The following is a 15699-nucleotide window of genomic DNA, read 5'->3' on the forward strand; positions in this document are numbered from 1 at the left end:
AACCGTTTTCACATGATTGAGTAAAATAAGGAAAAGGCCATCATCCACCTTTGCTTATAATCAACGATGAATCCGGAGGCGGTTAATGGTCATTTCCTATAATTTTCTTTTCCAAAATGACCCAATAAAAACTGATGTCTCAGGTCGGCTTGCACACCGCCTTCAAAAAAAATCAGCGCACCAGTAACAAAAGGCACTCAAGTGGAGGATTCACCCATCTCAAAGTATGCATTGATGCTCATAACGTGCATGTAACCAACCACTTTAAATATGCTGACATATCAAGCCCCGCAAATAAAAATATAAATACGCATTCAAAATGCTACGCAAAATGTATAATATGAAGCTGCGTGATAAAAGTTGACTTATGCTCATTTTGTCATTATTACTGTATTGTAATAAATTGAACAGTCGAAAAAAAAGAAAACTCACCCAAGGTGTTTGTGAACAGAGATTTTCATCTGTTCAGCATTTTGTAATAAAAAAAAAAGGACTGTTCATTAGCCAACGATAGCTAATTTACTTTTCTCCATTTTCCACAGGTGTGTGAATACTTTTGGCTCAATACTGGTTCTTATTTCCTTGGACATCTCCTGTAGCACGCATTTATGTTCAAATCCGCTATGTACATATGTATCAAATCAACATTACATCACAAAGTACACCCTAATTATGTTCTAGTTTAGAAAAATACTTAAAAGGTGGACTTGTGATTTTTTTTTTTAAATGTTGTATACAAACGTTTTCCCATCCTATGCCTATCTGCTAAAACTTGAGCTCAAAACCCAGCTAGCATGCCCTTGGGTCACCTGTTAAGGAGTTTTTTTTTCTTTTACACAATGTCAGTGTCCAAAAGGGGAGAGGAACGATCTCGAAAAAAGGAGTCTATTTTTTCCCCCGCATTTGGATTACCGGTATTTTCCTCTCACATAACTGACATTAATTCACGACAGAACATATGGGGAAAAAATGCCGTTGAGGTATTCAGGATAGATGTCACTGTGCTGTTCTGGCCTTGGCTGAGGAGTTCGTAACAGAACTGATGCAGTTAGGGAAACACAGGCAGGCATGTCCGTGATGAGCAAGAGAGGAAAACAAGAGATGACTAAATGAACTGGTCGAGGAGAGGAGTCAAGTGTTTCCTTTACCCACGGCCCCCCCTACTGGCGCGCTTTTGGATTGCAACGCTGCAGAGGGTTGTTAGTGCTCATGCTGTATGCCGGGTTAACTCACAGTCAACGCAAAGTCATGCAAAGAGTCTGCAGGCAGGGATTTCATGCATCGTGCGCCTCGGGTTTCGGACCACAGACGGGCCAGACCATATCGAGCCGGGTCTCTGGTGTGCCGATCATGCTGGAATATTGCTGTCGGGGATGGGGAGGGGTAGGGAGGAGAACAGGAGATTTGCGGTCAGATAGCAGGGAATGTTAGCAGCAAATTTTGGCCCTGATTCAAGCGGATGACTGCTGTGTCTCAGACGTGATGCGGGGAAAATATAATTTTGAAACTGTGGCCACAGTTTTGATGCAAGTCGCGCACAAAGTGATCATTTGTGGCCATGGAATGGGTATAACATGCATAAAATATCGCAATTACTACCGTCGTTTTGTGTGATGAAGCATACTTTGAGTTAGTAACAGCAACACAAAAAGTCATCTATCTCACTTTATAGCTTTAAGAGAAAGTCTGAGCAATTTTTCTCAGGAATGATATTCATTTGTATTTTGTGGGAAGATTGAAGCTGGCCACCGGTTCGTATTTTGTGCACACATTAGACCTCATTTGTACTTCTTGGCCACGGTAAATAATAATAAAAAAAAATCAAACATCTCCCCACATCAGATCTGGTGTCTGCAAAGATGACAAATTCATAACATTCCTTTTTGAAAGTCGGAGAGTAGAAAAGGTTTGGAAATGAAAATTGTGAGCCATGAATGTTGTTCTGGGTAAAAGGCATGACATTGAGAGAAAAAAAATGAACGGGATGCTCCAATCTATTCTTTCTTCAATTTCCACTTCCAGGAGATGCAGGTGTACCAACCCTTTTGTCTTTATAGTGTATTCAATATTCCATTTTGGCACTAAATGTTTGATGAAAGAACCAATATACGCTGGTGAAGCTTTTGACCCTTCTGAAATTGTTTTTTTCCAACCCTCCGAGTCAACATATTGTACTCATGAGCCCGGTTAGGAATTACAGTACTGAAAAAAAAGATGTCTGCGTGGTTCTTTCCTGAGGATGGTCATCATGAACTGATTATATGAAGTATTATATTAATATGAGTAGTTAGAGGTAGCAAAAAAAATGTTTAAGACTGATATAGGTAGAATTGTGCATGAGTACTGCCTGTAGAGGTTGACATTAAGTGGAGAGCAATGCGTTTCGGGAGATTAATAATGCCTGATGATATAGAACAATGCTGGGATGTGTGGGGTCCGCCATCAGGAAAAATAAGTTTAGACGGGAATAAAAGTGGTGAAAAGTTTTTTTTGGCAGTCTTGCCTGGCATCGCTACCTCACGGATCTGATCGGGAAGAAGGGTGGAAAAACAAAAAAAAAAAGAAAATCACTAGGCGGGAAATTGAAATGAACAGTTCAAGGGCTTTGTAAAGTAGTTTTGCTGTGGCGTTTTTTTTTTTTTTTTGTCCCCCCCATGCCTTTCTACCTTCCGGTAGCTGGTTGGACGTGGCCTGGGTAGGCACGACGCGAATTGGTGGCTTGCCTCTGGCGGGCCAGGAAAGACTGACTCGAGCCCGTGTTGGCCAATCTGTCTTCGGCCGCCTTCTTCTGGAAAGTCATTCCCTGGGAAAACAAATGGGGCGATGAGAATGAAACAGAATCAGCGCAATCTAATTGTAGTTTATACATTTTCAAATGGACGACACAGCAGGAATCACCAGTGTGCTAATGTTGATGTATTGGGGGGAATAAAACCAAACAAACAAAAGAGGGGAAAAAAGTGTTTAGCTGTTAGGCTTAGCCTTATACTGCCATCTAGCGATGTGGTTTTCAAACAAAATGAGTCACTGAAATCAGTTTTGCATTAAAAAAAATTGTGACTTGCCCATTATATAACAGTTATAAATCTAAAATGAACATTTGAAAACTAAATCTATGCATGTGTGTATGTGTGATCAAATGTTCAGAGTTTATGGGGCTCATGTGTGAATTGATTATTTCAAAGGCCTGTTTTTTTTTTTTTTTTTAAACTGTTGATGTCAGTCTTACCATATTGTACCAGGCCGACACGATTAGCTTCTCCTCGTAATCCCTCTGGCTCTTCGTCTTATCCATCTCTTTCTGTGGCCGCAAAAAAAAAAAACCAAACAAACTCTTTGAAACATGAAACAAATGTTCCAAATTCTATACAGTATAACTTAAGAACAGAATCACACAGTCCTGCCTAGGGTCACCGAGTCACTCGGCAAAACGGCTCCTCTCTTACAGTAAGAAAACTGGCGGCCATATTGGAGGGCTGTTATAAACAAGCCATACACGAAGACTTCGCGTCTGGCTTGTTTATAACAGCCCTCCAATATGGCCGCCAGTAGTGCATTGTGGGTAATTTCTAAAAGGACGGAGCCCTCTATTGCTTACCTCCAATGAGTGCAACATTCGCTCTTTCTCCTGCAGCTGGTTTTTCAAGGCCTGAACTTCTGGACCCGAGCCCTGGTTCTGCTTAGGATCCAGAGTACGAATCACCTGCGAAGCCAATATAATCAGTCACAAGTGTTCTGCTGTTCATTGTTCCAAAGGTTACAAAAAAATTTTTTTTAATCCTCACGCTCTTAGCTTTCTCCAGATATTTCTTATACCGCTCCTCCATTTGTTTCATCTCGTCATCTTTCTTTTTCAAGGCCTCCTCCAGTTCATCCACTCGTTGAGCTAACAAACACAGACATAGCCACAGCTCCGTAAATAACATTCAAAGATGACAAGCGGTCGCGAGTGAAGGTGCACTCTTGCTACTAACTCACAGCTGGCCGCGTATTTGGGCTCCATCTCATCTATGAAGGCGTTCTTCTTGAGCAACTCGTTGTTCACCTCTTGGAGCTTCTCCCTGGTGAGGAGAGAACAATGAAATGAATCGAGCCTGTACTGCCACGATGGCCTGGTTTTAATGACAAAAATCTTTTGGAAGGAACAGCACAGAGTGGTCGGTTCGTACTTACATGTGCTCTGCGTATTTTTTCTTCAAGGAGGACTGAAAGGCAAAAGAGAGAATCGGGGTTGAAAACGCACGTAACATTTTCACGTGTGGCTTCAGTCTTTTGGATGAATGTAGAAACTGCGCCAGGCTAAATGACCGAACTCATCATCAGTGAGCCTCTTTCAACTTTTTTTTTGTAGAACTTTCGAGTCTCTTGAATTCAGTGACACGCAGACGGGGATTAAACGTACATCATCCGCTTTGGAACCTTGTTCCTGAAGATTCTTCTGTAGCTCTTCTATCTGACTTTGCTCCTCCATCAAGCGCTGATTGGTTAATCTGCACAGCGTGGAACGCACAGAGACCAGTTGGACAACATAGCTTTAAACACAGCACGGCGCTTGCAGTCTGACAGATGAGATTCAATATCACGGAGGTAGCTACGCTTGACCTGTTTTCGGTCTCCAGTTCACTGTTCCTTCGATTCGAGTCTTCCAGCAGACTCTGGAGAAGTGCGATCTTCTCGTTATCGGAGCCCTCTTGAGCCAGCTTCAGCATTTTGTTCTCATGCTGAAGGCGAATTAAATGCTCCCTGTGTGAAAACACATTCGTGAAAGGGAATTATTCATCAAGTTAAGAACTCTCTCTGTTCATGACCCAAGCAGCCACGATGTTTGATTCAAACAGAAAGCAACAATTGCTATTAAGTTCGGTTTGCAGGTGGAGGACCAAGCTACATTTTCTAAGAGCAGGAATTAAAAAAAAAATATAAGAAAAAAAAAATACATCAGCCAGCCAGCGCAATAATCAAACCCTCTTGGAAAGCAGCAGTCAGGCTGATGTAACTCGTATGCTGCGATTACATAACTCAGTTAGGGAGTACCGCTTTTTAAGCCAAACTCATAAAACAGCAGGGGTGGAAAGCAGAATGAGCTACAAAGCATGTGGCGGCAAAATGAACCAGCAGCTCAGACCAAATGTCCCACTTGAAGAAAATCTTTGCAGTTGGATTTTTGATCGCTACTGAGGCGCACAAGCCGTGCAGTGCAGAAAACATACCGAATTTCTGGCGTTGTGATCTCAGCCGCCAACGAATCAGAGCCATCAGCGCCAGTTAGAGGGAGAAGACCTTTGCAAAAAGATGGTTGTTGTTAGTGTCCATTATTGAGGTTAAAACGAAGCTTACTATTCAAATCGACTCCAAACGTGGACACATTTTTTATCATTGCACCTGACGTAAGTTGCCCCTCCTGAGCTTGGACGCAATGCAGCTCCTCAATGGTCTCCTTCAAAGAGTCTCTCTCCGTTCGCATCCGCTATAGGAAAAAGCAGAAAAGCGAATTGTTTGGGTGTCAGTTAGTAAATGCAACAGTGACAGAATATACCGTTTTAGGATTTTTTAAAACAAATGTTGAATACTGTACATACGTCTTTTTCTTTCTGGAGCGAGTCGACTTTCTCTTTGACGCGTTTGTACTCAAACTCCATCTTGTCGGCCTTTTTCGATTCCTCGGACAGCCTGTTCTGAAGTTCGACCACCTACGGCCGAGCGAAAGGGAGATGATCATCATTACCAGAGTAAGGTGGTGTAAGTTACATATACAGCTACATGTGTAAGGAGTAACAGGGGGTGTGGGAGTGGCCTTTGGAGTTACCTGTCTTTTGTATGTCTCCAACTGACCCTTGGTAGCATTCGCCTTTCGAATCTCTTCTTCTAAACCGATGTTGGTCTGCATTAACGCCGTGTTCTTTTCCTCCAAAAGCTTAGTCTGCCAAAATGGAAACAGGAAGTTGACTATTTCGCCCATGTGTGCATGTCTGTGAGTGTTTCTTCTTTTTTTTATTGCGTAGAACATGATGCAAATAAAATTAAATCGCAGCTTGATGAAAACAAAATATGTCATTTGGGGGATTCACATTTCCACCAAGCAGTTGAGGATGATGCTTTTGGGAATGGTTGACTCTGATTTGGCATTTATTCCTTTTGCAACTTACCTGTCTCCTAAGAAGTCCCATGTCCTCAAGTTTCTTCTTGTAGTGTTCGACTGTGCCCTCAAGCTTTGACACTTTGTCTGAGGAATGCCTGGTTGAAAAACAAGATGTGGTTTATTCTCCATCGGGTTCACGTGTACAGGGAATATAAAAAGTCAAAACACCCTCCGTTTTTTTGTGATGGAACAAAATGAGATCAAGATAAATTATTTCTAAACTCCCCCCCCCCCCCTTCCAAATCTTGTCGACACATCCGACAAGATTGCTTACCTAAGCACATCCATCTCATCCTTCAGTGACTGGGCTTCATCTGCCAGAGATGTGAGGTCTTCGTTCTGCGACCTAACCTCCAAGAGTTCTTTTTCAAGCTCCTCACAACGGATCCGGTAGTCGTCTTTTGATGCTTCCAACCTGGAAACAGTTACCGTAATTCATATATAACATCTTCCAATCTCCATATCCTTTCTCCTGTCTCGTAAATCCAGACCTGAACGTTTCTTCCTGGAGCTGCTCCAGTTGTGTCTGGAGCTGGAGGTGTCTGCGGCCAGCTGGGCTGTTTATATCCTCAATGGAGTCCGACTGGTTGAGCCTCTCCATTAAAAGCTGGTTTTCTGCAAGCAAACTACTCTTTTCCTCCTGCAGGGCCGCAACCTGAAGTTCAAGAGGTGAAATTAATGCCATTAAAGCGAAAGACATTCAAGATAGATGACACTAGGGCTGGGGGATGAATAAAGTGTATCGATACATTCAAGTATTTTTTTCCCTACGACTGTTCTTTGCGGTTTCCATCTTTCAAAGTGCGTCCCGAATGATGCTACTTAGATACTTTACTGTAAACAACAGCGATGCAAACGCTAACGAGCTAGCTTAGTGACTTCTGCCACTCCTTAAAGGACAAATTTTCACAAAAGTAACAAGCAACTTTCTTCCCCCCCCCCCCCCCGCCCCGACTGTTCTTTGCGGCTTCCATCTTTCAAAGTGCGTCCCGACTGATGATACTTACACACATTACTGTAAACAACAGCGATGCAAATGCTAACGAGCTAGCTTAGTGACTTCTGCCTCTCCTTAAATGAGTAATTTTCACAAAAGTAACAACTTTCTTTCTTCTGATAGGAAACACACAAAATGAGCGGAATCCCTTTCACACTGTTTCCCATACAAAGAGAAAACAGCCCAAGAGGAAGGCATTGGGGTGAAAAAACAGCTGTGGGGGAAAATGGTTTAAAGCTGGTTTGGGACAAGGAGAGTTCCGCTTGTTTTGAATAACTGCCATAGGCTTTTTCTGTGAGGTAGGATTTTTGTGAAAACAAAATAGACATAATTTTAAGGCTACATCACCCAGCCCTAGGTGACACCTAAAAGAGTCGCTTCACTGCAACATCAGTTCGAGTAAGAAGACAAACGCATGGCAAATCCTCAACAAGGCAAACTATCATAGAAGGCTACATATGGTTTGATGTTGTCTCGTCTGTGTGATAGACAGGGTATCAAACTCCACACAAAGCAAAGCAAAAGCCGCACCCTAAATCTTTTATTGCACGTCCCTAAATATAGATTTATCTTGGAAGTTACTCCTGACCATCATATCATTGCACAAAAAAATACAAAACAGTGGGACAAGTTTAGTCAACCAGAAATACTGCTTGGTTTGGTCAAATGGAAACAGTTATTTAGAACACACATACCGTATTTATTAAGACTTTCGGGTACAGCGGTTGCAACAGTGGACATCTTATCATGTTATCAGGTTAGGTTAAACTACTAAAATATTTTTTTCAAATATACTGCACACTAGAGATATGAATTCTAAACACCTGAGGTTATTTAGAGATGCATATTTGTACGCAATACCATTAAAAAAAAACTATTCCTGGTCTAAGGAGCCAGTATTTCAATCTACCGTTGCAGCTGGGATGCGCGATACAGGGGAAAAGACAGGAGATTAGTTGTGGCAGGCTAACACATGACACAAAATTGCAGTTTTGGTCAGTATATCGCAAGGTGTGTGCATAGTTCCACACTAGCATTACACATATCGATAACACGGAAGGGGTCATTAATGCAAGCAAACTGAAAAAGCCCGGACTGTTATTAAGACACACCACACAGAATGAATGGAAGACAGTGGCAGAAATAAAGTTTGAATTTACCCTCTCTTCTAGCTCATTAAACTCTAATCTCAGTCTATCACGCTCCTCTTGAACATGGAGGGCCTTCAAAGCAAGGCACAAAGTAATTGAAATAGTCAGGAAATTAGAAGGAAACAGACTGAACACAACAGGAGATTAGATAATCCTTTAAACCGGGCTCATTTCTGGCGCTGGTGGCAAATGCATGCATACAAAAAAAAGTTAATGTTCATCATTGGCCAGGATGGCACAGGACGTCCTGAAGCCATACCAACATTTTAAGAACCAGTAGGAAAAAGCAAGGGAAGATACCATGTAGCTGTATTTACACAAAATAGAGGGGATGGGGGGGGGGCGCCAATCCATCATTTTATGGTAGATGTGAAAAGGCTCACTGAGATTTCCAAATACAAAAGGTAAAATAAAAAGTAAAATAATAATAATATGGGATTAAAATTACACGAAACCAACCTGCATGTCTAGCTCTCGACACCTCTGGGAAATCTCCTCCTTTGTGGCCAAAGCTTCATTCAGCTCCTCAACAGACTTCTTCAGCTAGCGTAAAAATGAAAGTGAAATTCAATGACAAACACAAGGTTTCTACTGGACAGCAACAATCTATTAAAGGGGAAGTTAACCCCCCTAAATTTTCTTGACAAGAATATATTCTTTGCGACCCCGCGAGGGGCTCAACATGCCCTTCGGATTGTGATTTGTGGAGGATGAATGAAGAGGCAAAATCCACCCATTTTGATTCAGCTCAAATGAGCGGCCATTTTGCCACTTTGCCGTTATCTGAAAATGACATTACAATTGCTCAGGGCTCAGGTAAAGACCAATCACGGCTCAGTTATTTTCTGAGTTTGGTCGTGTGACGTTAAGATACAGATTTCATAAATATGCAAGGACAATCATTCGGTACATTGTTTTGCCAGCAGGTCGTGAAAACGATCAAGTCAATGCAGGCGTGTCTACCTGTCTGTCGAGATCCACGTAGGAGTCATTTCCGCCTGTCACTGGAGTCTCTTTACTCATCAGCTATCATAAACACAAAAACAAGTCGATTAACGATATGACTCCATAGAGCAACATGTATCTGGAAAGTTGACCGAAGAGATCGAGGTGCAATTGAGGGGAAGTCTGAATGTCTAAAATCCACAAAATCTTGACCAAACCGTTTTTCACAAAGGCATCAAAGGCCTGATAATGAAATTCTACCTCTTGGATGGCTGTCATGACAACGTGCTGGACTGATTCCTCCATCATCATGATGGTTTGGATATATTCTAGAGGAAGAAACAAAACGACGAGGTAAGCTTTGAGCATGGTCAGAAGGAAGAAAATGTCATCGGACGCAATTTGGTGTGCACCTTGCTTCTGTTCACAGTTGACAGCGCAGCCTAGAATGAGTTGAAGCATCCTCCCGAGCTCTGCCGGGTCGGAGTGCTCTCCAATGAGACTGACGTCAGGTAGCGTGAAGTCGTTTATGTGTTGGCCGAGAATCTTGAGAGGGAGAGCGGACTATTCATTGCAATGTTTCCTTATAAGTCAACTCAATCATCAGCAACAGGAGAACACTTTTTCAATGTTAAAACAACACAAGCAGCGACACCGAGCAATTGTGCCCATTGAACTTTAGGTGACGTGTCTAAGCAATATAATTCTTGAGGCAGCCAGACTGGCAACTGATGAGAAGAAAAACTGGTCAAAAGAGATCTGTCTTACCTCCTGGTTGTAGTCTAGGATACCTTTGAGAATTTTCTTTAGATTGCTGACCTGAAAGTAAGAGGAATCGACCGCGTCACATTTTTTTTCGAAATATGATGCAAAGAAAACAGTTGAGTCTCACACCCGAATTTCAAACAAGAGTGCAATATTTCTTCTTATACTAGCAACATTTGGTTGGAATCACGATATGCTTTTCAACACAAACAAATGCCTTAGACATCTGTTTTTTCCTCAGGTATAAAAAGGGGGTGTTTTTTTTCATGTATTTTAAGAAGCTAGGCTTTTATTTGCTCGAGCGGAGGATGCAACCGAGGCACTGTATTAGAGCAGAAGTCAGTATTTGAGGAAATAACATAATAATGATTCAAATGTGTGGGGTTCGGATGTTCTCCCCGTGCCTCTGTGGGTTTTCTCCGGGTACTCCGGTTTCCTCCCATATTCCAAAAACAAACACGGTAGGTTATTTGAACACTCTGAGATGTCGCTGGGTGTGGCTGTGAGTGCGAATGGTTGTTTGTCGATGTGTGCCCTGTGATTGGCTGGCAGTTCAGAGTTTACTCCGCCTACTGCCAGAAGGCAGCTGCGATATGCGATAGTCTTTTATAATCTTACACTACTATACTTTGAGACAATGTCATGATTAAATGGGTAGAAAACTAAGCAGGCACCATACGAAAACACGACACTGAGCATGCAGCATCACTCCGAATTCTCCTTACCTTTAACCTCCAGTTGTCACCCACATCTGGCTTGATTCGACTAATCCATGCATCATTGAAATATACTTCATCTCTGCAAAATGAACATGGAAAATGTGTCATTCAGGTAACCCATGCGCGTCCCAGTAAGATTCATTGAATATTGAGCTCAGTTTGCAACGCAAATGAGGCAAAGCACCCCGAGGATGCCACCAGATATGTGAAGACGGTCACAAAATCCAGTCATTGCCACACTTCTCAAATCCTCAACTTACATTTTCTGTAGAGCCTGCGCCATAACAACACCATTCGTCATATCCTCGACAGTCTTGCATTGAGCCTCCACGCCGAATGTTTGAACCTAAACAAACAAATCATTGAGATGGTAACCAACAGTGTTTAATCATCTTTGTACAAAGAGCGGTAAGGCTATAAATAACAGCCATTTCAATATACTGTAGGATCATTTAACCTGACAGCTTATAAAAATATGGAGGATGATTTGATTTAAACTAAAGCAAGTTCAAATGTAAAAGGGTGCATTGCCATCGGTTCTTAAAGAGGAGTGTCAAGAAATGTTCAAACCTATTTCAGTCATTCAATGAATTATGTTGTCTCTACTTCTACTTAGAGCTGAAAGAAATCTACTTGCTCAGAATGGCAAATCGACATGGCAACAATTCATGTGACAGAGGTGGTGAAATTGAGAGCAGGAATGTTGGAATTTGACAGGAAGGAAATGAAACCATTGAACTCTTGCTTACGTATCACTAGCTCTTATTTTTTTTTTTTAATAACAGGACTTAAAAGTCCATGAAGTCTCAAGAGGCGTCTCAAAAAAAAAAAAAAAAAGGTCCTGACGCCCTCATACAATACCAACAACATATGTGACTGTGGCGCTCAACTGGCCTGAAAAGGGTTGAACTAATCTCAAAAGGATTCCAAGAGCTGGTTTGAGAGGATCTGTGTCCGGCAGACAAATATCTCAAGACTGCCCACTGGCTCACAGCCAACACACAGGACCCAAACAACACCCCTTTATTACATAACACTGTGTCGAAGAACGACTGAGTGTGTAACTCGCAAAACTATCCATGACAGTAAGCACGCGAGTAGTATTATGGCTATGTAAAGATGCTATATTTGCTACATTACAGGAGGAAAAGTCTGCAAAACATGCGTCATTGCAACATTTGGTCACTTTACTCACTTCCCTTCCCAAAAAGACAAGTTGAATGAAACAAAACATGCAAAGACACACCCAAAACCCCTAACAGACAAGAATGAGATGTAAAAACGTTTCCCGGCTGTCTTCGGAACGTTAATCTTTACGATTGATGGCCGTCGACATATAATACACCGGATGCATGATAGCCACACTTATTTTTGAGCGGTGACATAGATCCTCCTTTTTTTTTAACCTTCTAAATCCCAGGCAGCAACAGATACACAAGGCCATGCTGGATACTTCTACTGACGACTAGCTAGCTTGCTAAAAAGAGGTCAGAGTTGGGGGGTTAGCAACAGCGTCACCGGAAAACGGGTCATGGAACAAAAGTAGGAGATAAGCAAAAGACAAGTGTTCGGGCTGTTGAAATTTGAAATATCATTTGACACTTTTATCCCCGAATATATTCTTTAATGAAAGCCTAATGAAAAGTGTTCCAAACAAGAACAGCTATTATGATTACACAGTTACGACAAACCAAACCAACAGAAAAAATGGAGACAAACCATCATGTTCAATATTTTTCGAAATGGACTTAAATGTTAAGTAGCAATAGAAACTCAAACACGAATGGAGGAGCAAAAAACGAATATGATAATACCCACAGCCACATACTCGTTAACCTCTGCAGGGGGAAAAAAAACAACAAAAAAAACTAATTTTACTGCAGCTTACTGAGCAGTTGTGACTGTCTCTTCGATGTATATTTGAATGTCTGTATTAAAAAAAAATTTTTTTTAATTAAATAATTAAATATCTTCTGCAGTCAGACAACTAGACACTTGTATTTCCGGGTTACTTTGCCTGGTTGTGCCTTTACAAAAATATTACAGCTCAATTTTAACACCGCCTGAGAGATTTTAATCTGTTTCCTATTGTGGTTGAGAAATGTGTTGAAGTGGACTATGTCACGATGAGAGGTGTTCTTCGTGTTTGACTTGTAACTACTTGAGCTAAGCAAAATATTACGCAGCCCTAATTAGGATGAAGTACATGCAGTTCAACACCACCACAGACACAACGGCGAACGGTGTTATTATGTTTAAATTGGGCGAGTGTTCATACTGTTGTGGTTGGCCGGCAGGTATCTGACGAATGTTTCTCCCATTACTCGCATGAACAAAGGCTGATTTGTTCAATTTTGGTGTGATCTACAGACATTTTTGCAGATTAATAAGTGTTATGGTAACAAGACTTCAACTGAGGACATGCCAATGACATAACTTGACCACCTGCATTAATGACACACTCACACACACACACACACACGACAAATACACCGTCATTACATTAGCAATGTGAAAACCAATGGACTTATGTGTGACAGTGGGTGCTCCTGTTTATTTGTAATACATTTCCTAGATTAAAAACACTGCAAAGTCAAGTCAGATTTGTGCATGTCTGATATTTGTCACATACGTCGAGCATTTCCCACAGTGGCACTGTGAAATAAATACGAGCACCAACCTGTGACAAATTAATTTTACTGCTCTGGCCCAGACACCAGGTTACCTTTTAGCTTCAGCGAAGCTTTAGGTGCTTTCACACCAGCACCCTTTGCTCGTCCGTTTTCCCCTTTGTGTGCCTTGTTTGGTCAGGTGGAAAAAGAGTAATCAAACTCAAACTTAATCAAACTTGATCAGTCGAAATTCAAGGATATGAACTGCTGCTTCATTCTTTACCAATATTCAATGATAAGGCAATTTCCATTCCATCCATCCATTTTCCGATGGATGGCAATTTATATTTAAAAAAACTTAGTTGGCTTATTTGTTAAGATGAGACAAAAGGATGAACAATTGACATTTAGAAAATGAACTTATGAACTCGATACGCACTTTTCCCTGACAAAAATATGTAATTATCAGTAACATTGAAGCAAGGTAACAGCAGCTTGGTTCAGAGGCAGCACACTGTCACGGACAAAGCTCTGTTTTAACAAAGTGCATATTTTTACTGTAAACTGCAGACAATGCTGGCTTTGTATTATCAATAACATGCCATTTCATGACTTTGTTGACATGGCGTAGGAATGTGTTGATATTTCTCCAGTAGCATGACATTCCCGACATAGAAATGTGTGTTCTTTATCTGTGCCTGCATACAATGTCCGCATTTCAGCCTACAAGAACTCCACTTCACATGAACTTGACAAAACATGTTGCAGTGTTCTATGTAATCCCTACCTGGTGAGTTTATTGGGCTATTTCATGAATGTAAACAAAGAAAGTAGACTGTTTTTATGGCTGTTATCTATTTATGATTTAATTCATGATCATAATTACAGTGATCATGTTGCACATACGGTTCTGTTTCTGTGGACGTACTCGATGCTCTGATGAATAAAATACAGCGATGCAGTTGCTGCAGTTACCCTCAAGTACAAATGTACAATTTTCCCTACCCACAGATGATAATAATTTTTTTTGTCAAATTAAGCTTCAATAATATGTTTTTGTACCATAACTGCGAAGTCAGTGGATACTGTAATTAGGAATGAGTACACTGGAGCTAATGTTACACGTCAGTCATGTAAACATTTACATATGCGGCCGCACACGTTGATTTAAAGCTGCATTTTCCTGCTTGGTTCATAAACAAAATACAATAATTGGATGACTGAAACCTGAACGAGTCAAATTATGCACGAAAGACAAAAAACGGTGGAAAGACAACGATCGAGAGAGAAAGACTCTTCGAGTGTATTTATTCTCTGAACCTCTGTCAAAAAAATGACATCTTCTGGAATTTGCCTACGATCCGGTTGACCAAAAAGAAACAAATCACGGATTGCAAGCGGCTAGCACAGAACACATCAGCAGCTCAGACGTGCCAACAGCTGGCCTGCATACGTCAGCGGCGTGAGTTCGTGTCATTTTTTCCTCCAGCCGCCTAGCGTCACCGATGTTAGCTCGCAAGCTAACATTAGCATCGTGAGCTAGTTTGCTAGCTAGCCATCGGCTCGCCGGAGGTGGGGTGGGGGAAAAAACAATACCGGACGTGGTGGTTGCTGACCTACCCATGTCAGGAGGCTTTCACAAAGTTCCACTCGATCCAAGGGCCCCGATGTAGACATTATAAATAAAAATAGACGGAATCGAGATGATTATTTAAGCCGAAAGTTATTGGCAACCTCAGACGCTCCCGAGGTCTCTCGCTCTCTGGGTGTCTCACAATCCGACACCGGCGTCTGCCTGAGGCGGGCTGGGTGGGCGGAGTCTTGTACGAGGGTAATACGGGACTGTCCTCTGTTGTACAGTACTGTAAACTAAGTGTTTCCCATATTTTATTAATCCAAGGTACATATTTGAACAAAAAAATGTCGCAAAACGCAATATACAGCAATGGAAAGTAATGAAGTAGACATACTTTGTTCCTGGACATCACTTTCTCAGTTGTGGTCACGCCCAGCAAGCAAGAATTCCATAGTGGATTCCAAAACGACGAGGTGCACTATTAATCCCTGGCACTGCATCACCGTTTGATTGTAGATTATTAAAATTGTGTTGCTGAATGTGGTAAAGCCTCGACTCAAAGTCACAGTGTTGCAGGACTCTTGCCCAACCAGTTTAAAGTAACGAAAACACCCCAGGGACACACTGAGGAACAGGTACAACACAACAGAGAAGTCAGAAGCACCTGAATGATTTCTTAAGGTATGTCACAACACTAATCTCTAAGGCAGATGGTCAGGATATGATTACAGCAGCCATTTACGGCCCAGAGGTAGGCCTCTCTTCAACCTTACGGTGCCACAAAAAGAAGTCGAC

The 15699-nt window shown here is 41.6% G+C and overlaps 1 protein-coding gene across 5 annotated transcripts; it reads right to left on the minus strand.

Annotated features, from left to right (window-relative positions):
* Nucleotides 1-739: 739 nt before the first annotated feature.
* hook3 (hook microtubule-tethering protein 3) lies at nucleotides 740-15563 on the minus strand. Of its 5 annotated transcripts, none has more exons than XM_052051247.1 (25): nucleotides 15299-15563; nucleotides 10977-11062; nucleotides 10723-10795; nucleotides 10001-10051; nucleotides 9646-9778; nucleotides 9494-9561; nucleotides 9251-9313; nucleotides 8747-8830; nucleotides 8297-8359; nucleotides 6631-6794; nucleotides 6414-6554; nucleotides 6147-6234; nucleotides 5807-5920; nucleotides 5580-5690; nucleotides 5383-5467; nucleotides 5211-5280; nucleotides 4603-4743; nucleotides 4403-4490; nucleotides 4174-4205; nucleotides 3979-4061; nucleotides 3786-3886; nucleotides 3599-3703; nucleotides 3230-3301; nucleotides 2667-2803; nucleotides 740-1364 (listed from the first exon to the last, which is right to left on the minus strand). In XM_052051247.1, the coding sequence occupies exons 1-25, from the start codon at nucleotides 15311-15313 to the stop codon at nucleotides 1349-1351; spliced, it is 2184 nt and encodes a 727-aa protein (XP_051907207.1). In that variant the 5' UTR covers nucleotides 15314-15563; the 3' UTR covers nucleotides 740-1348. The 5 variants fall into 5 exon arrangements, with proteins under 5 accessions (XP_051907207.1, XP_051907206.1, XP_051907205.1 ...); XM_052051246.1 differs by lacking the exon at nucleotides 15299-15563 and adding an exon at nucleotides 14949-15137 and having other exon boundaries at nucleotides 740-2525; XM_052051245.1 differs by lacking the exon at nucleotides 15299-15563 and adding an exon at nucleotides 14949-15136.
* Between the last annotated feature and the right edge of the window lie 136 nt (nucleotides 15564-15699).

Source organism: Hippocampus zosterae, chromosome 18 (genome assembly GCF_025434085.1).
Source record: "Hippocampus zosterae strain Florida chromosome 18, ASM2543408v3, whole genome shotgun sequence".
In the NCBI taxonomy this organism is placed as follows: domain Eukaryota; kingdom Metazoa; phylum Chordata; class Actinopteri; order Syngnathiformes; family Syngnathidae; genus Hippocampus; species Hippocampus zosterae.

Coding starts and splice junctions, on each gene's coding strand:
- hook3 (XM_052051245.1), bottom strand. CDS start 15,005: ATGTCTACATCGGGGCCCTTGGATCGAGTGGAACTTTGTGAAAGCCTC. Junction 6,555..6,630: donor CTCCAGGAAGAAACGTTCAG/GTCTGGATTTAC, acceptor AACTGTTTCCAG/GTTGGAAGCATCAAAAGACG. Junction 4,206..4,402: donor AAGGTTCCAAAGCGGATGAT/GTACGTTTAATC, acceptor TTTGCCTTTCAG/TCCTCCTTGAAGAAAAAATA.